Source organism: Leopardus geoffroyi, chromosome C2, assembly GCF_018350155.1.
Source record: "Leopardus geoffroyi isolate Oge1 chromosome C2, O.geoffroyi_Oge1_pat1.0, whole genome shotgun sequence".
Lineage (NCBI taxonomy): Eukaryota > Metazoa > Chordata > Mammalia > Carnivora > Felidae > Leopardus > Leopardus geoffroyi.
In genome coordinates this window covers 107,643,067-107,670,707 of record NC_059333.1, presented here as the reverse complement: position 1 = coordinate 107,670,707, position 27,641 = coordinate 107,643,067, and the positions used below count along the sequence as shown (strand labels likewise).

Below are 27,641 nucleotides of genomic sequence, written 5' to 3'. Positions count from 1 at the left end.
TTCTGGGGAAGGCAGATCTCATTTGAGGCACATACCTCAACCCCTACCATTGGTTGAGGGCTGTTTATTCCTCACACATCTATCCTGTCAGACATATTATCCCAGTGGCTTGTGAAGGTGAGGAAAGCCATAGACAAAGAAATGCAGATGCTGGTAGTTCAAGTAGCCAGTTTAAACTGAAGTGATTCAATCTGTGGGGGATACGGGAGGGGTGAGGACTACTGGTCGCCTTCTTAAAAGAGCAGCAGGAGCACTGGGTGTTGTATGGAACCAATTTGACAATAAATTTCATTTAAAAAAAAAAAAAGGCAGCAGGATTTGAGCTAGAATTAGCCACTGCTTCATCCTCTCAATCTCCCCGCTGCCAAGGCTCAGTTGTCCTGGTGAATCCAGGATTCAATCACTTCTTAAGTTCAGGACTAAAGAAGCGGTCATGGAGTGGGAGCTTTCCACTTCCCTGGGGCAAATATGCTCACCAACTTCCTCACAGATATCATTGTAAAAAAGTCAAAAGGTCCCTCTCGGAAGAAAGGAGATCAGATCTGTGGGGACCAGGGTGATCATTCTTGGGGTTCAGTCCTAAGGGGAGACTGGTCAGGCAGAGGTACCTTCTAGGTGCCGCTACCGCATCATAAGGTTTGTCAAGCTGCCTGGCTCACAGAGGAACTGAGGGATCTTTGTGGATTTGGTCAGTTGGCCTAAATTACAGTTGATAATTACAAGACATTGTTGAAAATTGTTGCAACATGTAACTTTTGTAACCATTATTTACTACTCTATGTTTGCAACTATTTGTGGGGACTGTTTGTCCTTTTACCAGGCTCTTTAGTTTCTTGGGAACTCTGAGGTACACGGTATTCATTTACTAGTCCACAATAGGAAGGGAAACAAAATACTGTTCCAAGGTCATCTGGGCACCAGTGATGAATAACTTGGGAGAGAGAAGGTAGAAGACAGGAACTATCTGCTAATCAATGAGGAGTTTTCATAATCTAACCCCAGTCTACGGACCAGTCTCATCCTTCCTCCTCTTTTTGACTATTCATTCAATGCTCCAGGCACTTGAAGTTCTCCAAGGTTTCCAAAAGACTCCTGGTCTTTTCCCCAGTTGCTTGCTATTACACATGCCATGTCCTCCCATAGACAGCTACCTCTTCCTCCCATGGTATGACCCTATCATTCGACAAGCCAAGCTTCGATAATAACACTCTCCCAAACTCGCTCATGCAGGGAGGGTTAGTAGTAGTAACACACACCGACTTAAATTCAAATTATCTGTACATCTCCCTTGGCCCACGTTCGCTGAGAGTTCCTGTAGGGCAGGGACCACATTTTTCTTTTCTCTGTGTCACCATCATCAGCACTGGGGCTTGCACCGAGAAAGAATCAGCAGCTCAACCCAAATCATGAAGGGAGGGAGGGTGTAGAATATCAGCACCATTATTTGAAAGCTTATTTTATATATACTCAAAGGTTTTTTATTTGTTTGTTTTCCTTACACTCTGGTAGAGGTTTATTATTGATATTATTTACAATTAGCATGTAACCTTTTCACAATATAAAAAACAATAAAGCTATTTGCATTTTAACGGGGGGGGGCGGGGGGGGTAGGCTTCCCCAGATGATGACAATTCTGTGGGATTAAGTAGCACCTGGCTGGCACCAACCAAGGCTTAAGAAAATGAATCCCCAAAGTCGCTGAGCCTACCAAATTTTTAACTAAATTCTCTATCTTTGGGCAAAGTGTAGTTTTAAATCGCAGTTTCCTCCTCTCATAGAATGGCCCCAGATCCTTCAGTCTTGATTTGCAAGTTAAAGGAGCAAATCATCCATCCAGCTCCTTTTTCCCAGGATGTTTTTCCACAGTCAGGATGAGGACAGTAATGTGGCTGTCAGTTGCCTTTGTCATTCTTTTCCTTTTCCTCCTGAAAGTGTTTTTGTAGAAGGCCTGCCGGATGTCACAGAAATGCGACCTGGGCAAGATGTGTGTCACTTCTTTACTTGAAAAGTGTCCATGACTCTGAGCCCAGAGAGGATGTAATAAACACACCCAGGTGCTTGGCCAGCGGATTCCAGCCAGTTAGAAAAACAAGGCAGAAGACACAGGATTTAACACCCACCATGGCAGCGGCTGGACTGGGAGGGCATGCCATTTGATTCTTCACAGGTGCAGAGTGTTGGTCTCTAGCTAAGGAAAACAACCGGGCATAGCATCCTTCCGTGTGCCAAATCACTTATAAAGAGCATGTTGTCTCTGTTTCCACTACACAGGTCTGCTGCCTCATGGGTCTGGCATTGGGAATAAAACATAGCTATGGAGCGTGTGCTTCTCCGTACTAGTGTGTGCCTTCAAATGAGACTGGGTCCCAATGAGGATTCAACTATTCAACTAAATTTGTTTCAGTTTGTTTACTTGAGCCTTAAGTAAATAGAACACATGAATCCGATTTTGCTTCTCAAAAAAAAAAAAAAAAAACTAAGCCATTCCTAATGGGGTCTCTTTTCCATGTTGAACCATGTTAGGAAAGAGCTATAATAACTGCAGTACCCAACCTAGTGGGCCGAAGCCACCTGCATGGCTGACAGTCTAATGAGTCAAGAAAATGATGGAAAAAATAAAATATTTTAGCACTGAAGTTCTATTTCAGTTCTCCACAGACAAAAAAGTCAGTCTGGCCTGGGTTTAATTTAAGCCACTTCACATTTAGTTAATAAGAGCTTTTAAAAAAAATGCTGCAAAATTATTTTAGCTGTTTTTATAGGTGAGGAGCTGAGGACAACCCACCCTTTATGGAAAGCCATGCACTTCCAGTGCCCCCAAGAATACAAGGAAGGCCTATTTTAAGTTATAAAGTTTTTACAAAATGTGGTTTTATTATTGTTTTTGTTACTCTTATTCCCCTCAGGAATAATTGTCTGCAAAATAAATATAAAGCAGATATGCATTCCACTCAGAAAAAAAAAACATCAACATATACCAGTTATTCTCTAAAAAAGAAAAAAAAGCTATAGTCAATTCTGCTTTGCATCTGTAATGACACGTGCCCTTATCTATGGTAGCTCATTCCATTCTGACCTATCCTTGTTTTGACTTGTCCCATGCATACCCATCCAGTCAGCCTCTTTCTTTGGAGAAGCAGGGAAGAGGCAAGCCACTTCCCTGGTGGCTGTCTTCCCTAATTTCAGTCTGTTAGGCTTAAGCTTCAGTCTATATCCAAATAAGTGCAACGAGGAAGGTTTGGGCAACACAGAGGAAGTAATAAATTAATTAAATTGCTCGTACTTATTTACTGTTTACCATTAGCCAGACACTGTTCCACATGTTATAATTCATCAAATCCTCATGACAAGCCAATGTGGTGAATAATATTGCTATTTCCATTTTACACGTGAGGAAACTGAGTCCAGAGAGGTGATACAACTTTCTGCTAGTTGAAACATATCAAGCACTTACTCTACTCCAGACATTGTGCTAAAGGCTTTATATGAATTATCTGGGTGTATGTTTGTGGATGGTCTCTTTTTTTTTTTTTTTTTAATTTTAACGTTTATTTATGTTTGAGACAGAGAGAGACAGAGCATGAACAGGGGAGGGGCAGAGAGAGAGGGAGACACAGAATCTGAAACAGGCTCCAGGCTCCGAGCGGTCAGCACAGAGCCCGATGCGGGGCTCGAACTCAGGGACCGTGAGATCATGACCTGAGCCGAAGTCGGACGCCTAACCGACGGAGCCACCCAGGAGCCCCTGGATGGTCTCTTTTTAATTTTGTTTTAATTTCAGTGTAATTAACAGAGAGTATTAGATTAGTTTCAGGTGTGCAATATAGTGATTCAACAATTCTATATATTACTCAGTGCTCATCATGATGAGTGTCCTTTTAATCCCCAATGTGGTTATGTGTTGGCAGCAATGCTTCACACTGATTCTGTCATTTCATCTTTACAATAACGCTGTGAGTTAAGTACAGTTATTTCCCCCATTTTATAGATAGGGAGATGAATATAAAGAGTACAAAAAAATAAAATAAAGATCTCTGTAAGTAAAAAAATATATACATTAAAAAAGTTCAGAAACAGATCCAATAAAACTATCTAGGGAGATATACTATAATCACATGAAATTCAAAGTTTTTAGAAGAAAACGCTATTGCTTTAAATATGGATATAACCTAGAGCTTTATGTAGAAAGGAAAAAAAAAACTAGTGAAATTGTGAGAAATTATTCCTCTAACAGTTACATGTTTTGAGATTTGTAATGCTCAATATCTAATAAATGCATGTTGGGGTATATGTTGTGCTTTACATATTTTTAAGATTCAATGATCCCAGCTATAGAAATTTCTGAAATAAATTGCAAAAGTAAAGGTATCTTTAATTTTTGAAATGTGATTAGGTTACAGGGAATCAAGAAATACTTTAGTTTAGTGAGTATACATCAACTAACATGGAGAGAAAATAAACACCCTCGCCCCAAATTTCTCATCTTAAGAGGGTTCATTGGATTGTTTGTGTATTTATTTTTAGACAGAAATGTTTTTATATTTTTAATATTATTTTTAAATCTTAATTCCAGTAATGTGCAGTGTTATATTAGTTTCAGGTGTACAATATAGTGATTCAACAATTCCATATATTAGTGCTCATCAAGATAGCTTCACTTCACTTATTTCACCCATCCCCCACCTGCCTCCCCTCTGGTAACCATCAGTTTGCTCTCTCTAGTTAAGAGTCTCTTTCTTGGTTTGTCTCCTTTTTCCTTTGTTCATTGGTTTGTTTCTTAAATCTGCCATATAAGTGAAATCATATGGTATTTTTTTTTCTCTGACTAATTTCACTTAGTATGACACTCTCTAGATAGCAAGATTTCCTTTGTTTTTATGGCTGAGTAATAGTCACAGCAATATATATATATCACAGCAATATATATATATATATATATATATCACAGCAATATATATATATATATATATATATATATATATATATATATATCACTTCTTCTCTATCCACTCATCTAGGGATGGACACTTCCATAATTTGGCTATTGTAAATAGCGCTGCAATAAACACAGGGCTGCACATATCTTTTTGAATCTATGTTTTCATATTCTTTGGGCAAATACCAAGTAGTAGAATTACTGGATCATATGGTAGGTCTATTTTTAATTTTTTCAGGAACCTCCAAACTGTTTTCCACAGTGGCAGCACCAGTTTGCATTTCCACCCATAGTACTTAAGGATTTTTTTCCTCCATATCGTTGCCAACACTTGTTGTTTCTTTGGTTATTGATTTTAGTCATTCTGACATGTGTGAGGTAACATCTCACTGTGGTTTTGACTTGCATTTCCCTGATAATGAGTTCATGTGTCTGTTGGTCATCAGGATGTTTTCTTTGGAGAAATGTCTGTCCATGTTTTCTGGCATTTTAAAATTGGGTTGTTTATGTTTTTGGTGTTGACTTGTATAAGTTGTTTACATATTTTGTATACTAGCCTTTTATCAAATACGTCATTCGCAAATATCTTCTCCCATTTCATAGGTTGCCTTTTAGTTTTCTTTTAATGTTTGTTTGTTTGTTTGTTTGTTTATTTATTTATTCTTGAGAGAGAGAGACAGACAGACAGACAGAGTGTATGTGCACCTGAGTAGGGGAGGAGCAGAGAGAGAATTTCAAACAGTCTCCACACTGTCAGTGCAGAGCCCAATGCAGGGCTTGATTCTACAAACTGTTGAGATCATGACCTGAGCCAAAATCAAGAGTCAGACACCTAACTGAGCTACCCAGGTGCCCCACCTTTTAGTTTTGGTCATGTTTTCCTTTGCTGAAAAGAAGCTTTTTATTTTGATGTTGTCCCAATAGTTTATTTTTGCTTTTGTTTCCCTTGCCTCAGGAGACATCTGTGGAAAAATATTGCTACTGCCAATGTCAAAGAAATTACTGCCTGTGCTCTCTTCTAGGATTTTTATGATTTCAGTTCTCACATTTAGGTCCTTAATACATTTTAAATCTATTTTTCTGTATTATGTGAGAAAGTGGTCCAGCTACATTCTTTTGCATGTAGCTGTCCAGTTTTCCCAACACCATTTGTTGAAGGGACCGTCTCTGTCTCATCGACTGTTCTTGCCTCCTTTGCCAAAGATTAACTGACCATATAAATGTAGGTTTCTATCTGGGTTCTGTATTCTGTTCTATTGGTTTTTGTATCCATTTTTGTGCCAGTACCATACTGTTTTGATTACAACATCTTTGTACTATATCTTGAAATCTGGGATTGTGATACCTCCAGTTTTGTTCTTCTTTTTCAAGATTGCTTTGGTTATTCAGGGTCTCCTGTGGTTCCATACCAATTTTAGGATTATTTGTTCTAGTTCTGTGAAAAATGCTATTGGTATTTTCATAGGGATGGCATTAAATCTGTAGATTGCTTTGGGTAGCATGGTCTTTTTAACAATATTTGCTCTTCCAATCCATTAGTATGGAACATCTTTCCATTTGTTTGTCTTGTCTTCATTTTCTTTAATCAGTGTTTCATATTTTTCAGAGAACACGTCTTTCACCCCCTTGGTTAAGTTTATTCCTAGGTATTTTATTATTTTTCATGCAACTGTAAATGGGATTGTTTCCATAGTTTCTCTTTCTACTGCTTCATTATTAATATATAGAAATGCACCAGATTTATGCACATTGATTTTATATCCTATGACTTTATTGAATTCACTTATCAGTTTCTAGTAGTTTTTTTGCTGGAGTCATTATAGTTTCTTTATGCATAGTATCATGTAATGTGCAAAAGAAAAAGGTTTACTTCTTTTTTTAGCAAAGTGGATGTCTTTGATTTCTTTTTCTTGTCGATTGCTGTGGTTAGGACTTCCAGTACTTTGTTGAATAAAGATGGTGACAGTGGACCATCCCTGTCTTTTTCCTTATCTTAGGGGAAAAGCTCTCAGTGTTTTACCATTGAGTATGGCATTTGCTATGGGTTTTTCATATATGGTCTTTATTATAGTGAGGTATGCTCCCTCTAAACCTATTTTGTTGAGGGGCACCTGGGTGGTTCAGTCGGTTAAGCTTCCCACTTTGGCTCAGGTCATGATCTTGCAGTTCGTGAGTTTCAGACCCACGTCAGGCTCTATGCTGACAGCTCAGAGCCTAGAGCCTGCTTCAGATTCTGTGTCTCCCTCTCTCTCTCTACCCCTCCCCCTCTCATGCTCTGTCTCTCTCTCTTCCTCTCTCAAAAATAAACATAAAAAAATTAAAATATTAAACCTAGTTTGTTGAGAGTTTTTATCATAAATGGTTGTTGTCCTTTGTCAAATGTTTTTTCTACATCCATTGAAATGGTCATACAGTTTTTATTCTTTGTCTTGATGATGTATCACTTTAACTGAGTTGTGAACATTGAACTGCCATTGCATCCCAGAAATAAATCCCACTTGATGTTGGTACATAATTTTTTAAATGTATCTTTGGATTCAGTTTGCCTTATGTTGTTGAGGAATTTTGCATCTTTATTCATCAGAGATATTGGCCTATTTTTCTCTTTTTTTGAGTGTCTTTATCTGGTTTTGGCATCAGGGTAATGCTGGCCTCATAGAATGAATTTGGAAGCTTTTGTTACTTTTCTATTGTTTTTGTTTGTTTTTGTTTTTGTTTTTGTTTTGCAATAGTTTGGAATAGAAGAATACGTATCAACTCTTCTTTAAATGTTTGCTAGCATTCATCTTTGGAGTCATCTGATCATGGACTTTTGTTTTTTGGGAGTGTTTTGCTTACTGATTCAATATCATTGCTGATAATCAGTTCACATTTTCTAATTCTTTCCAATTCAGTGTTGGGAGGCTATATGCTTCTAGGAATTTATCCATTTCTTCTAGGTTGCCCATTTTTTGGCATATAATTTTTCACAACATTCTCTTACAATCCTCTTTATTTCTTTGGTGTCAGTTATTTCTCCTCTTTCACTTCTGATTTTATTTATTTGAGACTTCTCTTTTCTGTTTTGATGACTCTAGCTAAAAGTTTATCAATTTTTTTATTTAAAAAAAATTTTTAAATGTTTATTTATTATTGAGAGACAGAGAGACATAGAGCATGAGCAGGGGAGGGGTAGAGAGAGGGAGAGACATAGAACCTGAAGTAGGCTCCAGGCTCTGAGCTGTCAGCACAGAGCCTGACGCAGGGCTCGAACTCACAAACTGTGAGATCGTGACCTGAGCTGAAGTCAGTCGCTTAACCAACTGAGCCACCCAGGTGCCCCAATTTTTTTATCTTTAAAAAAACCAGCTCCTGGTTTCATTGATCTGTTCTATTGTTTTTTTTTTTTTTTTAGTTTCTGTTTCATTTACTTCTGTTCTAATCTTTATTATTTCCTTCCTTCTAATGGCTTTGGGTTTTGTTTGTTGTTCTTTTGTTTGTTGTCCTTAGGTGTAAGCTTAGGTTATTCATTTGAGATCTTTTTTTCTTGCTTCTTCAAGTAGCCTTGTATTGCTATAAACTTCCCTCCTAGAACAGCTTCTGCTATATCTCAAAGATCTTGGACTGTTATATTTTCATTTTTTTATTTGTCTCCATGTATTTAGTTGGTTTGTTTGTCTTTGTTTGTTTTTTGCCTCCATGTTTTTTTTTTAAATTTCCTCTTTGATTTCTTGGTTGACCAACTCATTGTTTAGGAGCATGTTATTTAACCTCCACATGTTTGTATCCTTTATTGATTTTTTTCTTGTGTTTTATAATGTTGTGGTCAGAAAAGATGGATGGTATGACTTCAATCTTTGTGAATTTGTTGAGACTTGTTTTGTGGCCTAATATATGGTCTATTCTGGAGAATGTTCCCTGTGCACTTGAAAAGAATGTGTACTCTGTTTTAAGATGGAATGTTCTGAATATATCTGTTATATCCATCTGGTCCAATGTGTCCTTCAAAACCACTGTTTTGGTTTTTTTTGTTGTTGTTGATTTTCTGTTTGGATGTTCTGTCCATTGATGTTTGGGGAGCTAAAGTCCCCTATTATTATTGTATTACTATTAATGACATCTTTAACCTTTGTTATTAACACTTTGTGTATTTGAGTGCTTCCATATTGACTGCCTAAATTTTAACAGTTGTTATATCTTCTTGTTGGATTGTTCCCTTTATTTTTGATTTTATTCTTTTATTTGAGAGAGAGAGAGAGAGAGAGAGCGAGCGTGCCAGCAGGGGAGATGGGCAGAGGAAGAGGCAGAGAAACTTAAGCAGGCTCCACACTTAGTGCAGAGCCTGACATGGGGCTTGATCCCATGATCTTGAGATCATGACCTGAGCTGAAATCAAGAGTTGGATACTCAACCAACCGAGTCACCCAGGCACCCAGATTGTTTCCTATATGATTATGTGGTGGCCTTCTTTGTCTCTTGTTACAGTGTTTGTTTTAAAATCTGCTTTGTATGATAATATGTATTGCTACTCTGGGTTTCTTTTCACTTCCATTTGCATGATTAATAGTTCTTTTTTCTCCTCACTTTCAATCTGCAAGTGTCTTTAGGTCTGAACTTAGTATCTTGTAGGCAGCATATGGATAGGTCTTCTTTTTGTATCCATTCTGTCACCCTATGTCTTTTTATTGGGGCAGTTAGTCAATTTACATTCAAAGTCATTATTGATAGGTGTGTGCCTATTGCCATGTTAGTGGTTTTACAGTTGTTTTTGTAGTTCTCTGTTACTTTCTTCTGTTGTTCTCTTCTTTCATGGTTTGCCGGCCTTTAGTCATATGGTTGGATTTCTTTTTCTTTATTATTTGCATATCTATTACTGGTATTTGATTTGTGGATACCATTAGGTTTGTATATAATATTTTATGTAGATAACAGTCTATATAAAGTTGATGGTCACATAAGTTTGAACTCATCTTTACTCCTCTTCCCCTACATTTTAGATATATGATATCATAATTTACATCCTTTTATTTTGTGAGTCACTTGACTAATTTCTATAGATATAATTAACTTTACTGATTTTATCTTTCCTAATTTTCTTCCTCCTACTTATTTCTTTCCTTTCTACTCAAAGAGTCCCCTTTAACATTTCTTGTTAGGCTGGTTTAGTGGTCTTGAATACCTTTAGCTTTTTTCTTTTCTTACTGTTTTCTTTCTTTTTTTTTCTTTTTTTCGTTCTTTTTTTTTTTCCCTTGGTCTATAAAACTGTTTATCTCTTCTTCTATTTTGAATGATAGACTTGCTAGATAGAGTATTATTGTTGCAGATTTTTTTCCTTTCAGCACTTTGAATATATTATGCCACTCCCTTCTAGCCTTCAAAATTTCTGCTGAAAAATCAGCTGATAGCCTTATATGGTTTCCCTTGATTGTAACTGTTTTCTTTTGCTACTTTACAAATTCTTTATCACTACTTTTTTTGCCATTTTAATTACTATGTGTCTTTGTGTGGACCTTTCTGGGTTGACTTTGTTGGGGCATTCTTTGCATCCTAGATCTGGATTTCTTTTTTTTTTTTTAATTTTATTTTCTTAGATTTACATCCAAATTAGTTAGCATATACTGCAACAGTGATTTCAGGAGATTTCTTAATGCCCCTTACCCATTTAGCCCATCCCCCCTCCCACAACACCTTCAGTAACCCTCTGTTTGTTCTCCATATTTAAGAGTCTCTTATGTTTTGTCCCCCTCCCTGTTTTTATATTATTTTTGTTTCCCTTCTCTTATGTTCATCTGTTTTGTCTCTTAAAGTCCTCATATGAGTGAAGTCGTATGATTTTTGTCTTTCTCTGACTGACTAATTTCACTTAACCTCATACCTTCCAGTTCCATCCATGTAGTTGCAAATGGCAAGATTTCATTCTTTCTGATTGCCGAGTAATACTCCTTTATATATATATATATATACACACATATATATATATATATATATGTGTATATATATATATATATATACACACACACACACACACACACACACATACATACATACATACACACACACACATACACCACATCTTCTTTATCCATTCATCCATTGATGGACATTTGGGCTCTTTCCATACTTTGGCTATTTTTGATAGTGTTGCTATAAACATGGGGGTGCATATGTCCCTTTGAAACAGCATACCTGTATCCCTTGGATAAATGCCTAGTAGTGCAATTGCTGGGTCGTAGGGTAGTTCTATTTTTAGTTTTTTGAGGAACCTCCATACTGTTTTCCAGAGTGGCTGCACCAGCTGGCATTGCCACCAACAATGCAAAAGAGATCCTCTTTCTCTGCATACTCGCCAACATCTGTTGTTGTCTGAGTTGTTAATGTTAGTTGTTCTGACAGGTGTAAGGTGGTATCTCATGGTGGTTTTGATTTGTCTTTCCCTGATGATGAGTGATGTGGAGCATTTTTTCATGTGTCAGTTGGCCATCAGGATGTCTTCTTTGGAGAAGTGTCTATTCATGTCTTTTGCTCGTTTCTTCACTGGATTATTTGCTTTTTGGCTGTTGAGTTTGAGAAGTTCTTTATAGATTTTGGATACCAACCCTTTATCTGATATGTCATTTGCAACTATCTTCTCCCATTCTGTCAGTTGCCTTTTAGTTTTGCTGATTGTTTCCTTCACTGTGCAGAAGCTTTTTATTTTGATGAGGTCCCAATAGTTCATTTTTGCTTTTGTTTCCCTTGCCTCTGGAGATATGTTGAGTAAGAAGTTGCTTCGGGCAAGATCAAAGAGGTTTTTGCCTACTTTCTCCTCGAGGATTTTGATGGCTTCCTGTCTTACATTTAGGTCTTTCATCCATTTTGAGTTTATTTTTGTGTATGGTGTAAGAAAGTGGTCCAGGTTCATTCTTCTGCATGTTGCTGTCCAGTTTTCCCAGCACCACTTGCTGAAGAGACTGTCTTTATTCCATTGAATATTCTTTCCTGCTTTGTCAAAGATTAGTTGGCCATACGTTTGTGGGTCCATTTCTGGGTTCTCTATTCTGTTCCATTGATCTGAGTGTTCTTGTGTAGAAAAAAAAGGAAATCATTTGAAAATTTAAAAAATGAATACACTTAAGTAGACTAAAATGAAATGATGGAAGTAAAATAGAATTTGAAAACATTTACACAAAAGTAAAAAAATATAGTAGAAAAAAAATAAAGAAAAATATTTTTAATAAAAATTGAAAATAAAAATGAACTTTTCCTCTTTCTTTATATAAGAAAAGAAAAGAAATGAAAAAGAGAGAAAAAGAAAGAAAGAAAGAAAGAAAGAAAGAAAGAAAGAAAGAAAGAAAGAAAGAAAATCGAATAGTTGGACTGGCTAACAGATTGAAATATGACTGGAATTACTTCCTTTTCCTCTAGGAGTCAAACTATGAAGTGCTTTATAGCTCATCAACTAATCAGGCAGTGAGACTTGTGTTCTTGAAGAGCGAGGTTGGCCCAGTTGGGTGGGGCTTAGTGAAACAGCTCTGTTCTCCACTAGATGGCGCTGGTAGCCTACTGGGGTGGATTGTTGTGGCACTTGTAGGTGCGTATGCGCATACCTTGGAGCAGAGAAAATTGCCCCACCCAGCTACCAAGTATCAGAACTCTGTTCTTCCCGATCAGCAATCATGCACCTGTCCTTCGTCTTTGGCTTCTGTCCACTCCCTGCTTTCATACTGTCCATGACCAAGGCCCAGGCAGCACCTCCCTCCCGAGTTTTGTCTCAGATGCAGCTCCCTTCCCTGGCCCCCCACTTGTGAAGGACTGTGTCTTTGACCCAATCCACCCCTCTGTGGAGGGTCTCACTGAGCAATGGCCAAATGCTGGCCACACCCAGGAAAGTTCGTGTTACTGTGCTGTTGTCGATGCCCAGAGACTGTGGCCAGGTGCCAGCCTGCCTCAGGAAAACTTTGAGAGATAGTGTAGCAGCAGTGTTTCAGGGATTATGGAAAATCACAACACACATCTGGCACCAGGCTTCACCCCCAATGACCTTGTTCCAGCACCAGTGAATGTGGCCATTTTCTGGGGTCTCCTGGGCCCAGGTGGCCTCACAGCCTCTACCAAATGTCCTTCCAGCAGTGGAACCACTTCTCCCCATGTGGCCTGAGAACCTCCCAGACCCTGCTCTGCTCCTGGGGAGTCGCCCTTCCCACCAGAGCACCACCAGGTATGGAGCTGCGGAGTTTCAGACTATGCTCCTCTTGTTTACAGTCTTAATGGAATTAAGTCCTCTCCTTTCTCCTTTCTCCCTTTTTAGTTAAGTCCCTGAGGCTGTTTCCAATTTTCCACTTCCTAGCTGCTTTGGGGGAGGGGTGCTTTCCCATATTCTCCACCCCCTCCCCTGTCTCCATCCTCTCTCTGCATGCAAAAGTGGCTCCCTGCCCTCCATGGCTTCTCTCTCCCTCAGTTTACCTCTCTGTGCCGTGTACCTGCTGAGTTCTGTGGTTCAGGTTGTGCAGATTGTTGTGTTAATCCTCAAATCAGTTTTCTAGGTGTGCAGGATGGTTTAGTGTTGGTCTGGCTGCATTTCATGGACGCCAGACATACAAAAAACTTCCATACTTTTCAGCCATCTTGGCTCCCCCCCACCTCTCAGATCTGGATTTCTATTTCCTTGCCCAGAACAGGATTTTTTCAGCTATATTTCTTCAAATGGAATTTCTGCCCCCTTTTCTTTCTCTTCTCCTTCTGGGATTCCTATAATACAAATGTTATTACACTTCATTGTTTTGCTGAGGTCCTAAGTCTTCTTTTCATTTTTTTTTTACTATTTTTTTTTCTTTCCTGTTCAGACTGATTGCTTTCCATCATTCTGTCCTCCAGGTCACTGACCCATTCTTCTGCTTCCTCCAATCTCCTATTTATTCCATCTAATTTATTTTTAATTTCAGTTACTGAGTTCTTCATTTCTGATTGGTTCTTTTTTATGTGTTTTCTCTCTTTGTTGAGGGTCTGAGATCCTCTACTCTCTTCTCAAGTTCAGTGAGTATCACAGCCAGTATCTTTAAATTCTCTATCAAATTCTCCACTTTGTTTAGATCTATTGCTGTGCTTTTTTTTTTCCTGTTCTTTCATTTGGTACATATTTTTCTATCTTTTCATTTGTCTAACTCTCTGTGTCTGTGTCTGTGTCTTCACGTTAGGAAAGTCAGCTATATCTCCTGTTCTTGAAAGTAGTGGCTGCATGAAAAAGTGGTCCTCTAGCTTCCTGCAGCACACTGTCCCCTGTTCATCAGAACCTATTGCTTCAGAAGTGTTTCCTATGTATGTGTGCCCTTCTGTTGTGTCTGTGCCACTTTTGCCTTTAGCCCAGTGATCTGCAATGACTCTCTTTGCCTGTTGTGGGCAGGATTTGTTTCCTGTATTGTTAGTGAACAAGGCTGAGGCTGCCTTGGGCTTGACTTAAGTCAGACCAGGAGTTTGCCAGAGATGTGGTAGCACCAAACTGTTGGGTGCTTTGGGGATGGATTCTTGAGAACTTCTTTGTCTCCTAAGGTCTCCACTGCAGACTTCTCATTGAAGAAAGACAAAAGGATCTGTGCATTTTTGCCAATGTGAGGACATATCTAATATAGTGATATTTCTTATTTGTGCATCTGCTTCAACTGAGCATCCCACACAGGTGGATTAAATCCTGGCATGATGGAAACCATCTGTGTCCTTTTCTTGACAGTGACAAGGAAGAGGCAACTCAGGGGCAACAATGCATCAGTTGCCCCAGAAGCAGGTTTCTCTGGCCTGTGTTTCTTCCATTTTATTCTCTGTTCAGTAGATGTGCTTTGTGTATCAGCACAAACCTGAAAATGGCTCAGGAGACACTGTATTGCCTCACATATTGACAAAAGCACTATCAAGCTATTAAACATGGTTTCATTTAAATTTGGGTGGAAAAAAAAATTCCTGAGGTAATTTGGGAGATAGTGAGTATAAGGATCTATCGGGCTTTAGTTTTTGGTTTATATATACAGCTTTCCTCTGTGAGGTGCAATGCAGATGAAAAAACCGTGATGTTGCTATCAAGCTGCTGAAAACAGTGTGCCCACCCAGATGGACCCTGATTTGAAAGACAGGGCACATCCGGCTTGGATCCCCTGTAGCCAGGCCTGGCAGTTCTCACACGTGGCTTCATTCAAATACAGAAGGTGAGGCATAAGTTGATTAATAACTCATGTGACTAATTCCAGGCTAGCTCTACTCCAAGGTTATGCCTCACCTGATGATTGCATACCCTCAGGAGACTCCCCTTTTCTTCTTAAGGATCTAACAATGCAGTTTTCTGGAGGCCAGGTAACAAGGCAGGGATGAAACAGTAGGCTCCAGTCAGTCATAGATTGTGCATTCCAAAAGTTGGAGCAAGATTCTCAAAGTTGGATTGGCTCTTCTGCATTTCCAAAATCTTTTAAATCCTATCAGTGTAATCACCTGATGCTGAAACCCCTGAATACATCCAGAAATTCTACTTTTGTGCAAAGAGAAAAATTTTTAAATGGAGTCAATTTTTAGACAAAACCAGGACAGGATGAGAGAGAGGATCCTAGGGCCTGAGGTCAATAGGGTACTGTGGCTGTCTTATCATTAACACCCTAAACATTTCTGTATCTTATATAGTCTCATGCATCTTTATCTAACCAGAGACCAAGTTCTCCACACAGAAAATGATGCGGTTTTTTCCAGGGCAAAGTTCCTGCTACTTCCTCTTTATTGCAATTCCCTCCTCCATAGGTGTCTAGGACCCTAACTTCTGCCCTCAGGCCCACCTGGCAATGTCCTTCAGTAACTTCATGTTTCTTTTTAGAAGGAGGCTGGACAGAAATACATATATATCTTCCCTGCTGGTTTTGGTATTTGGGAATATGGCTCTATGAGAGTTTTAGAAAGTTGAACAGATTCACTCAAATTAATCAGTTAATAGCTGCTTAGACTACTACGCTTATTCTTGGGACATCTGAGCTTTACTATTCTTTAAAACTAAAAGAAAGACTTTCTAATGGTGATATTTTCAGTGTTAGAAACAAATAAGAAGGGTATTATATCTCAGTAAAGGAGCCTGACATTTATATAGGTAATTTGGTCAGGCTGATCTTAAAGAAAATGGAATAAAGAAATCAAGAATATCAGAGCAGAAAGGAGGTATGCCTGTGCAAGGATGTTATTTTTGAGGAGAGAAAACAGACCCAGAGAAACAAAATGACTTGCCAAACTGCACCAGAGACATTCCGTGAACTCCATCATTATTTCTGCCCTTGATTCTCTCTTGATATGTAACTACTTGAATCCAGACTACATGTTCTAGCCTCCCTTGCAGCTAGGTATGGTCATATGTAGTTTTGTTCTATGGTAGCAATGGGATATGAATAGGAGGTTGTGTTTGACTATGTGGAAGAGTCCTTTTTTTTCACCTTCCTGCTGACTGAAATACTGACTTGATGGATGGAGACGAGTAGCCACCTTGGACCATGACATGGAAGTCATGTGTTTTCTATTGTGTTCAAGGAAGGCAATGCAATAAAGTAGAAGGAATCTGGGTCTCTGAAACCTGTATTTCTAGGCTGACTGCTTTCTAGACTTCTTTATGTATAAGAGAAATAGATAACTGTATTTGTTTAAGTCACTATTATTTTGAACTTTGGTGTTACTCTCAACATACCTAATCTAAACTGTATCAGTATCAGCTGTATCAGTAGTCTGGAAAAGTCTTAATTGATTCACATGGCTTGATGGAGAAAGGCATAAAGAGTGATGGACAAGACCTGATTTTAAGTCTAAGATAGAATATGCTTTAAATACTTGACATCATGAAATCTCAAATACTGATCCACTAACAGCTGCATAAGAATTACCTGTCAGAGGATCCCACAAATCCAGATTCCTAGGTTCCTTTCCTAGAGATTCTGATTTAGTAGATTTTCTATGAGGCCCAAGAACTTATATTATTAAAAAAAACTCCCCATGTATTCCTGATATCCAGGTACATTTGGAAAGTATTTGATCTAGAATTTTATTTGTTGAGAAGGTGAGTCAGAACCACGAGAAAAAAAATTTTTCTCCCCCAAACATAGATGTCTTCATGGACATATGAGAATGAGAGATGCGGGAGGGGCAAATATTTCGATGCTCTGAATTGTGAAATAAGTGATTCCACTGGCCGTTTTGATCCCATCTTCTCACTGCACCCACCTAGGGTCATGCAAAAGTCACACTGACAGGCTACTCTCTGTCAGGTTAGCCTTAGTTCAGGTAAACCTACAGTGACATAATTGTATGTGGTTTGTGTTTTTTGTTATTGTTTTAACAGGTAACATTTTCTGTGGGAAGTTTAATCACTTCTAACGTGCATTACTACATATTAATGAATCATAAATGTATTTGTGATGAAAATAACTACCATTAAGGTGCAGGAAGAGTTAACTTTTTTAAGATTCCAGGGTCTCACACATCACAGGTTGAAGTTTTTGGTGCATATAAAAATCTGCAAGGTCAGCAGATTCCATCAAACAGCTGTCAGCCGAAGTTGTCCTAAAAGCACTTGGGCACTCTAGTGGGTTTTCCTGGCAGCCAAGGTGACAGGCACGGGAAAGTGTTACCAGAAGGCAGATGGTGGCAGGCGTGAGACATTCCCAGCAGCAGTGGATAGAGAGGGATTATACTAAGCAGCATGTCCACACCAAAGTAATCCTTTTACAAGATCCCCCCATCATGTTGACGGTTACAGGCTGCTTGGCAGCTCAGCTCTCCCACCTTCATCTGGGAAGCTAGAGGACAAAGGCCCTCCACCAGAAGGAAGCCTCTCCTTCACTAGGCCCTCTGCAAATCTCAGCAGAAATAAAATAAAATAAAACAGAACCACAGATCCATTCTAAGACAAACTTTGAAAAGAGTGCCAAGGATAGCAAAGATGTAATTCCAGCGGGGTCACCAACTAACCCAGTCTCGGTCTGGGTAAGTCATTCAACTTTTCTTGCTTTTAATTTTCTCTTGTGTAGAATCAAGAGGTTGAACTTGATGGACTATGGATTCCCTTTTAAGAGTTGTACGATTTTTTTAACTGTATTATATGTAAGTGGGTGAAAATAAAAGCTTCCCTCTATCAATTATATATTTACTTTTATTTTAAAAAGATAATAGTCCTAAAGCCCAATATAAAATCATCAGACAGACATGCATGCGTGCACACCCTTCAGAACCTGAATTTCTAGAAACCGTTTCTCAGTCGCCTAATCCCCACAAACTGATGGCATCCTGTTCTTCCTGCCAAAAGATTCCATTATGCAAATATTTAGGCTAGGCCTTTTAAACAACCATGAACAGTTATTTCACTCTTCCAAGTAACATCATCCAGAGGGCTCAAAATACACCAACAAATGCAGGCACTTATTGACAGTATAGCTATGGGATCTTTTAATCAGTAGTGTTTGAGGCCTAACCCTATGCTTACTGATGGTTTCCTCAGTTAAGCAGAACCACAACCAGAAATGAGTTGAAATTTTTTTACTGGTTATTGTTATTACAAAGTGGTCTTAATCTGTCATAGTGCTTCCTCCATTTTAATCCTTTCCCTTCCGCAGGTGACACTCCAGCAATGAGATCCTTACTTCCTGAACCTTCCACCTAGCTCTGCTATAATGTGTCCTTGATCCAAAGGCCACTGTCCATGCAAAAGTTTTGAAAGAAAAATGGGAGCTCTCAGAAGTTCCAGGACCCATTTGCAGCTCACAGAGCCCCCAGTGGATTAAGTGCCAATGGAATTTAGAGAGAAAAAAAAGTCAAACTTACTTCATCCACATGCCCCACAGCTCCATAGATTCTCGCCATTTGTCCGATGAGGTAGGGGAATCTCTCACCAATCTCTTTCAGCATTGGAAGAAAACTGTTCAAAGCCACAGGTTCATAGCCTGCTATCTCTATGAGGATGTTTAGGATGACATCATTATGGGTTGAGTCTTTCAAATGCCTGATTAGGAAAGGAATACACTTCTGAACCACCTATGAAAAGAAAAGAGAGAGGAGGAGAAGAGAAACAAAGAGGAAAATTAATTAAATCAGGACTAATTTAATATTTTTTGATTTTATGAAATCTGAAGTCAACACATTCTGGGATTATTGCCCTCATTGGAACTCAAGCAAATACAAGTTTGAAATTTAGAATTTACAATAAAATTTCAGAGGCTTCAGTTTGTTTCCCTTTTTCATTTCATCTGTGCTCTGCTATTAAAGAGTAACAACATTACATCATAAAATGTTTAGATGCTGCTATTCATAAGTCAAGTTTTGATATGTTATATCCTCACCAGAATATTAAATTTCCTCCAATCCACCATTAGAGTGCAACTTAAAGGGCAATATAAATATGTAAAAGATACTTGACAACTTCAATGAAAGCCTTCAAATTGGAGAAGTATGGCTTGGAAATATTTAATAATAAAAATAAGAAAGCAGGAAACAGCCTTTAAATTTTCTTCAATTTTCCATTTTGATCACAAAAAAGTACTAAGATAAAAAATATTACTAAAGTAAAATAATTTCTACCATATTCCTGACACCCTAATATGGCTTTCTTGATTTTGAATGCTTGTATTAATATAAAGATGCAATAATTCATATTGAAGAAAATGTGACTTTTTGTGGAATAAAGTCACTATGTTAATACACAGACACATTGCACACTGACAACTTAATGAATTGTTTTGTCTGCTAAAATAAAACAATTAGAAAGGACAACCCGTGGAAACTGAACAGTAAAAATAAAAACAATTTGCCCATCTATACTTCTATGCTGATTTGTTTAGTTTGTTGTTGGTTTGCTTTTTTGGTTGGTTACTTTTTTGGTAAGGTGGACTTGAAATGTAGCTTCCAGTATTAAAACAGAATCTGATACTCAGCTCAACCTGCTAAATTTATAATCCACCCTTTGCCAAAACCCTGCTTCTCTCACTTCCCTCTCTAGCTTCAAGTGTCTCTTTTCCCCATGAATGGCACCATTATCTACCTGGCTACTCAAGTCAGAAGTCTGGGAATCATTCTTGACTGTTCTTTTTCCCTTATCAATAGCCTCCTCCAAACAACCACCAGTCCTACTGATTCCACCTCCCAAGTATGCCACAGATCTGTCCACTTCCATTAATTTCTATTCATTTCTCCATTCACTTATTTACAAATATTTATTGAGTCCTTCCTATTTGCAAGGTAGTATTCTAGGTGCTAAAGCTGCTAATAAGTCTAGCAGATTCCTGCCATAGTGGAATAATTCACTGCCTAGTAAATGAGACATTTCATGAAATGAGTAATTTTAATAGAAATGCATAATTATAAATTTTAATAAATGCCATATAGCAAAATACAAGGTGCTGTGACAGACTATCCTGGGGCCCTAGGTTAAGCTGGCATCAGGGAAGTACTCTCCCAGCAGGCACATCTAAGCTGAGACCACTGATCCAATTATCCTGAACTTGGGTTATTCCAACAGCTTTCTAACTCCTCTCTGCCATCAGTCTTGTCCATCCAATTCCTTCTCTACCTTGTGGCCTCAATAGCAACCCTTCCTCTGCTTAAAATAGTTCACTGATTTTCGCGGCGCCTGGGTGGCGCAGTCGGTTAAGCGTCCGACTTCAGCCAGGTCACGATCTCGCGGTCCGTGAGTTCGAGTCCCGCGTCGGGCTCTGGGCTGATGGCTCAGAACCTGGAGCCTGTTTCCGATTCTGTGTGTCTCTCTCTCTCTCTCTGCCCCTCCCCCGTTCATGCTCTGTCTCTCTCTGTCCCAAAAATAAAAATAAAAACGTTGAAAAAAAAAAATAGTTCACTGATTTGCCATCGATCTCAAGATAGAGGCTTAACATACCTTTTCCAAACCGATGCCTATCCATTTTTCTAGATGTATCCCCCCATCCAGATCCCATCAGATATCATACTTCAACCCTGTTGATTTTTCCAAAATGTTTTCTTGACCTGCTAAGATTTCTCTTGCACCTAGGGTTGTACTCACGTGATTCACTCTGCCTGTAATTCTTATTGCCCCTTTTTTTCTGGATACTCCTTCTTATTCGTGAGGCTTTGGATTAGCTGTTGTTGCCTTTAAAAGCCTTCCTCCACTCCCTTCTCTTTCCTCCTCAATCCAGTGCCGTGGCTGAAACCCCTATCACACCCTACATGGCTCCCAGCAAACCCTTCTCATGCCTTCTTCATATTGCTAGTCTAGATGTTTGTTTTGCAGGCTGGATTAAAAACTCTATAAGAGTTTGTACCCCATTGTATAGCCAAAGCCTAGCACAGAGCCTGGCCAGAAACTGAGTTAATAAATATTTGAGGAACAAACCAAACGAAGAAAAATCTAAATGGTTTTACAGGCTAGCATTTGAATAACCTCCACACCCCACCCCATAGTGTTGAATAGTTGTACATAATGTTTTAATGGATATATTGTCACATGTCATATACAACATAACTAACAGGGACATGAAAGCAGACATTTTGAGAGGACTAAAATTATCCTACATATAAATTTAAATTGGATATTCATACCCAGTACTTATGGAGAAAGGGCCAGGGCTAGTTTCTGGTATACAGCACACATGATTGAACAGGTCTACAAATGTTGCCTATGCATTTGGGAATGGTTGTGTGTCCTTCCGGAGAAACCAAGAGAGATCCCTGGCACATAAGGTAGAAGTGTCAGCCAGCTGCTCTAGGTCAGGGCAGCATATTTAACCTGAGTCTTTTAGTAATGGAAAATGCTTACACATTTCCTGCCCCATTCTATAAAATTCTATTTCCTAGTCCTTACCCTTCATGTCCTATTTCTGGAACACGAAGGTCTCTGTGACATGTGCTTCCAGTCATGCCAATTTTATTTAAACTCCAGCCATACATCCCAAGCCATACAAGAGTATACTATATGTACTGTACCATAAAGAAAAAGAAAAAGAAAAAGGAAAAGAAAAAGAAAGAAAGGAAGAAAGAAAGAAGAAAAGGAAAAGAAAAGGAAAAGAAAGGAAAAGAAAAGAAAAGAAAAGAAAAGAAAAGAAAAGAAAAGAAAAGAAAAGAAAAAGAAAGAGAAAAGAAAGCTGGCTCGAGACAAATATATATGCTTAGGCACAGTTGAATCCATAGAAGCAAAGAGTAGAGAAGACTTGAATAGTGTAAATAAAGTAATTTTACTGATTAAACAAAAATTTATTATTTTGTGGTTTCCTGATAACCCAAAAGCTTGTTATGATGGTGACAGAAAAGACAGATATTTCTTGAAGTTTATTACACACATGAAAGGAAAGCGGTGCTTTGGGCTTTAGACAGATTATTCTTAGATAAGAAGGAATTTTATTTTCTAAATACAGGCATTTCCTCAGGCTGGTCTCTTTCGTGCTGCCTCACTGGGGAGCTGCTTCATATCTCAGAGAAGGCCTTATCATCACTGAGAGCAGAGCAGCCACTAAGACAGCGTAGGTGTCTAGCAGAGGGCAAGCTGACACGGCCTTTGTTGAGACCATAACCTCATGGCATGGACCGCTGAAAGAGCTTCCAAGCTGTCCTATCTAATCATGTCAAGACTTCAAAGGTTTGTCATGGCCTACGGCTGGGATCCCAATGCCATGGCATTCCAGGGTCTTCACTGACTGGCATATCTACTGCCTCTTCCACCATGAACTCTGACCCAGCGACATGCCACCAATCACCCACAGTGGCTTAAACATGGAGAGGATGCTCATGCTTTCAAAGCCCATCTCAAAGAGCTCTACTTCTGGGAAGCCTTCCCCATAGCCCACCCTAACACACACAGGACCTAGAGCTAGAGTGCAAATAAAGGGCCCTACACCACACACTCAAATACTCAGGTGCTACCCTCTACCTGACACATGTACCTTTATAACAATCTTGGAGGCCTGATTTGAATTTGGAATTTTTGGCCTGTATAGAGGGAACAGAAAGAAATGACCTCTAGGCCCCATTACTTGCCCCTCTCTTCTCTTTCTATTCCTGGCTTTGTCCTGCAAGGAGTCTTGTATGCATGCATATGAATACCCCAGCCCACAAATGCAAGTTCATCTAAAACACCCCTGGGGCGCCTGGGTGGCTCAGTCGGTTAAGCGGCTGACTTCGGCTCAGGTCATGATCTCACGGTCCGTGAGTTCGAGCCCCGCGTCGGGCTCTGTGCTGACAGCTCAGAGCCTGAAGCCTGTTTCAGATTCTGTGTCTCCCTCTCTCTGACCCTCCCCCGTTCATGCTCTGTCTCTCTCTATCTCAAAAATAAATAAACATTTTAAAAAAAATTAAAAACAAAACAAAACAAAAAAACACCCCTCAGGCCTGTGGGGTCATGCTGTTGGCACGGCCTGTCCTTGGGAGAACAGATCCAGGGGCCAGGCCTGTTGAAGCCTTAGAAGGAGGACAGAGATGTACAGGAAAAGAATTCCAAGGTCCCAGTGACCTGGACTATGTTTATTAGGTGACAGAATGTGTGGAAACTGGGGGAACATGTAGATGAGGGCCAGACCAGGACCCTCTAAAGTAAATAGCCCAGGCAAGGCACCTTCCCTGGCTCTCCATTCCTTCCTGAGTGGAATTAACTGCTGCCTTTTTTGTGCTCTCAGAGCAGTCTGCTGACAGTTTTAGCATCTTGCCACTGAACTGAAGTTTTGTGGACATATCTCATCAGCCCAGGCCATGGGGCCATGAGGGTAGGGCCATCTGAAAACATAGCACCATAATACATAGCAACTTAATTAGCAGCAAATGACATTTAAATTCTTATGTATATAATAAAGGGTAGAGCTACTGTGTATGTGCACATATGTGTACATGTGTGTGCATGTACTCCCTCTTAAATTTTCCTTGGGCTCAATTTTCTCTTCTAATTGATTTGGCCAGCATTAACAATTTCTATTACTCTTCGAAACCCTATAAAATAACTGCCACTCTTTTCATTTACTAATTACTCCCACCATAGTGACAAAATATATATACTGAAAATTATGGTTCTGCTCCAAAGACTGTTGTAGAACAGTCTATATATTCCATCACTCCATCTTCTTAATGTTCTGCAAATGGCTTATTTTAAATAAATACCAAAAGTGACCTCTGAGTATTGTCAGCATGATGATGCTGTGTTAGGTGCCTCAGGATTAGGTATGTGAAGAGGAATGCTGTAAGCTTGAAAATCCAAGAAAATGACTCTCTGCTCTAGGGACCAGACCACAAAAGCAGTTCCTCTGGGTTTGGACATTAATCAACGGAGGGCTGAAGTTGCTATTTTCTGCCACTCATCTCTGTACGGTTGGGGCTAGAAGCCCAAGTCCTGGGGATAATAACAGATGGGCTCTTATGTGTTACTAAATGCTGTTCCTTTTGTTGGCTAGGTTACAGCATGGTTTATAGCAGCCAAGAATACAAACTTAGCCCCAAAAGGCCACTTGGAAAATTGACCACCCAGCCTTTTCCTATAAATGAACCCTGAGGATTCTCTGGAGGTTCCAGCCATGAATCACTAGCCAGGAACTGCCTCCCTTTAACTGAGAAGGATGGTTTTCTGAAAGAGGGATACCCAGAGAGCAGTGATGGAGGAAGGGGACCAACCTGCCTGGCCAGCCACGCGTGAAGCTCACAGATATATGGATGTTGAAGCTCTGCCACCTTTGCGATCTCAACCTTGTCTTCGCTGGAGAACCTGCTCAGTTTACCTCCTATTTACAGAGCATTGGCATAGCTTTTATGCAGAAAGGAAAACTTCACTTTAATCCCAGTTCCACAGGGTCAAAACCCTTCTTATTTAGCTTCTTGCTTCATCTGCAATGAAGTTATAATAACTAGACTTAAATTGGAAGTCTCAGTCTGCATTTCTGATTGTTGCCATTGTTTTCAATTTCCTCTCTCCCTTTCTCCATATATGTCTCCCTTCCTTTTTGTGCACTAATTAAGGAACATGAGAGAGAGGAGGTGAATCCAGCATGTCTCTGGCTCACTGTCTGCACACCTCAGTAACCAAGTGTTAGCCATGAAGAGCCCCATGACGAGCCACAGGAGGCAGGTGGAGGCCCACTTTAACATGAAGGGCAGTGCTGCTGGGAAACAGAGGTTGGGTCCTTCCCCCGCTACAACTTCTCACCCATTAGGGCCCTGGCACAGGTGAGGTCCATTCACATCACTGTGCCTGTTTCCTAAACCCTTGCGGCTTCATCCTGGGATCCACACTTAGCATGCACAACACCTACAGGACTCTGCTTTCACTCTCTCCTCATTCAGTTCAGGTCTCCTACTTCTGCCATAGAGCTCACCTTTCTGACCGCCTTTGTCTACTGAGCCCTCTCACCCCCCCATCTGCTTCACAAGCCATGCCTTATAGCCTCAAGTTTTCAGGGTGTTGAGGTCAAAAGATCTCAATGGCTGGAATTAGATTGGGTTTATGATGTACCTCAGGCTTATCTCTATGGCTTTAGAAAAGTTACCTAACCAGTGACAGCCCCAGTTTTTCTGTAAATGGCCGTCATATGGGAGGCATTGTGACCGTAATGGCCAGTGGAAGACATGGACATTGCCTATTTGAAAATTGGAGGGGCTGCTACAGATGAGCAGGGTGTGAAAAGCCACCTCACTATCACTCCTTTGTACCACCACAGTTCTTAACCCTTCCAGACTTTGACTTTTCTGTTTACCAAAGGAAAGGTTGTTATGGGGAATAAGTGAGATAATGTTGTAAAACACCTACACAGTGTCTGGTACCTGGCATTAGTTCAACCACTATTAGTGTCCTTGTTTACTCTCCTCTGCCTCCTGTAACCAGCTGAGAACACTACAGTAATACTTTGGAGATATTCCAGACCACCACAATAAAGCGAATGTCACAATAAAGAGACTCAAATGATTTTTTTTTAGTTCCCCAATGCATATAAAAGTTATTTTTATGCTCTAGTCTATTAAGTGGGCAATAGTATTATGTCTAAAAATATATACGCTTTAATTAAAAATACATTATTGTTAAAATCATCTGAGCTTTTAATGAGTTGTAAGCTTTTTGCTGGTAGAGGGTCTTGTCTTTATATTGATGGCTACTGACTGATCAGGGTGGTGGTTGCTGAAGGTTGGGGTGTCTGTTGCAATTTCTTAAAATGAGACAGCAGTGAAGTTTGCCACATCAGTTGACTCTTCCTTTCACAAATGATTTCCCTGTACCATTTTACCCACGGTGGAACTGTTTTCAAAATTGGAATAAGTCCTCTCAAACCCTGATGCTGCTTTATCAGCTAAGTTTACGTAACATTCTAAATCTTTTGTTGTCGTTTCAACAATCTTCACAGCATCTTCACCAGGAGTAGATTCCAGCTCAAAAAAACCACTTTCTTTGCTCATCCAAAAGAAGCAAAACTTCATCTCTTCAAGTTTTATCATGAAATTGTAGCGATTCAGTCCCATCTTCAGGCTCCACTTTTAATTCTAGTTCTTATACTATTTCTTTTTTTTTTTTTTTTTTTTTTTTTTAAATTTTTTTTTTTTTTCAACGTTTATTTATTTTTGGGACAGAGAGAGACAGAGCATGAACGGGGGAGGGGCAGAGAGAGAGGGAGACACAGAATCGGAAACAGGCTCCAGGCTCTGAGCCATCAGCACAGAGCCCGACGCGGGGCTCGAACTCACGGACCGCGAGATCGCGACCTGGCTGAAGTCGGACGCTTAACCGACTGCGCCACCCAGGCGCCCCTAGTTCTTATACTATTTCTACCATATCTGCAATTACTTCCTCCACTGAAGTCTTGAACCCCTCAAAGTCATCTATGAAAGTTGAAATCACCTTCTTCCAAACTCCTGTTCATGTTGATATTTTTACCTCTTCCCATGAACCATGCATGTTCTTACTAACATCTAGAATGATAACTTCTTTCCAGGGGGGTTTCAGTTTACTTTGCCTAGATACATCAGAGGAATCACTATCTATGTGAGCTACAGCCTTATGGAATATATTTCTTAAATAATACTTGAGAGTTCAAATCACTCCATAGGCTGATCCATAGGCTGCAGAATGGTTGTTGTGTTAGTTAGCAGGCATGAAAACTTTAATTTCATTGTATATCTCCATCAGAGCTCTTGGGTGATAGAGTGCATTGTCAATGAGCAGTCATTTTGAAGAGAATCTTTCTCTCTCTCTCTCTCTCTCTCTCTCTCTCTGTCTCTTTCTCTCTCTCTCTCTGAGCTCTAAGTCTCAACAGTGGGCTTTAAATATTTAGTCAACTATGTTGTAAACAGATGTGCTGTCAACCAGGACTTGTTGTTCCAAATCTGGGAGTAGATTTAGTTTAATTCTTAAGAGCCTAGGATTTTCAAAATGGTCAGTAAGCACCGGTTTCAACTTAAAGTCATCAGCTACATTAGCCTCTAACAAAAGAGAAGTCTGTGGGCACCTGAGTGGCTCAGTCGGTTGAGTGACCGACTTCGGCTCAACTCATGATCTCGTGGTTTGTGAGTTTGAGCCTCACGTCGGGCTCTGTGCTGACAGCTCAGAGCCTGGAGCCTGCTTCGGATTCTGTGTCTTCCCTCTCTGCTCCTCCCCTGCTCATGCTCTGTCTCTCTCTGTCTCTCAATAACAAATAAACATTTAAAAAAAAATAAAAAGATAAAAGAGAAGTCTGTTCTTTGAAGCTTTGAAACCAGGCATTGATATCTCCTCTCTAGCAGTGAGAGTCCTAGACAGCATCTTCTCCTAATAGAAAGCTGTTTT

The 27,641-nt window shown here is 39.6% G+C and overlaps 1 protein-coding gene and 1 long non-coding RNA gene across 11 annotated transcripts in view; one reads left to right on the top strand and one right to left on the bottom strand.

Annotated features, from left to right (window-relative positions):
* VEPH1 (ventricular zone expressed PH domain containing 1) overlaps positions 1-27,641 on the bottom strand; it is a 254,768-nt gene that overhangs the window by 158,229 nt on the left and 68,898 nt on the right. For all 10 annotated transcript variants that reach the window (XR_006718589.1, XR_006718588.1, XM_045503154.1 and 7 more), the window contains one exon: positions 18,719-18,928. Coding sequence is in view for 8 of the 10 variants with exons in the window: in XM_045503154.1 (XP_045359110.1) it covers positions 18,719-18,928 (210 nt within the window). In the remaining 2 variants the exon portion in view is untranslated. The remainder of the gene's footprint in view (positions 1-18,718; positions 18,929-27,641) is intronic.
* On the top strand, positions 15,265-19,710 carry LOC123611336. The gene is made up of 2 exons (XR_006718590.1): positions 15,265-17,884; positions 18,511-19,710. It is a non-coding gene; the product is annotated as an uncharacterized LOC123611336 (long non-coding RNA).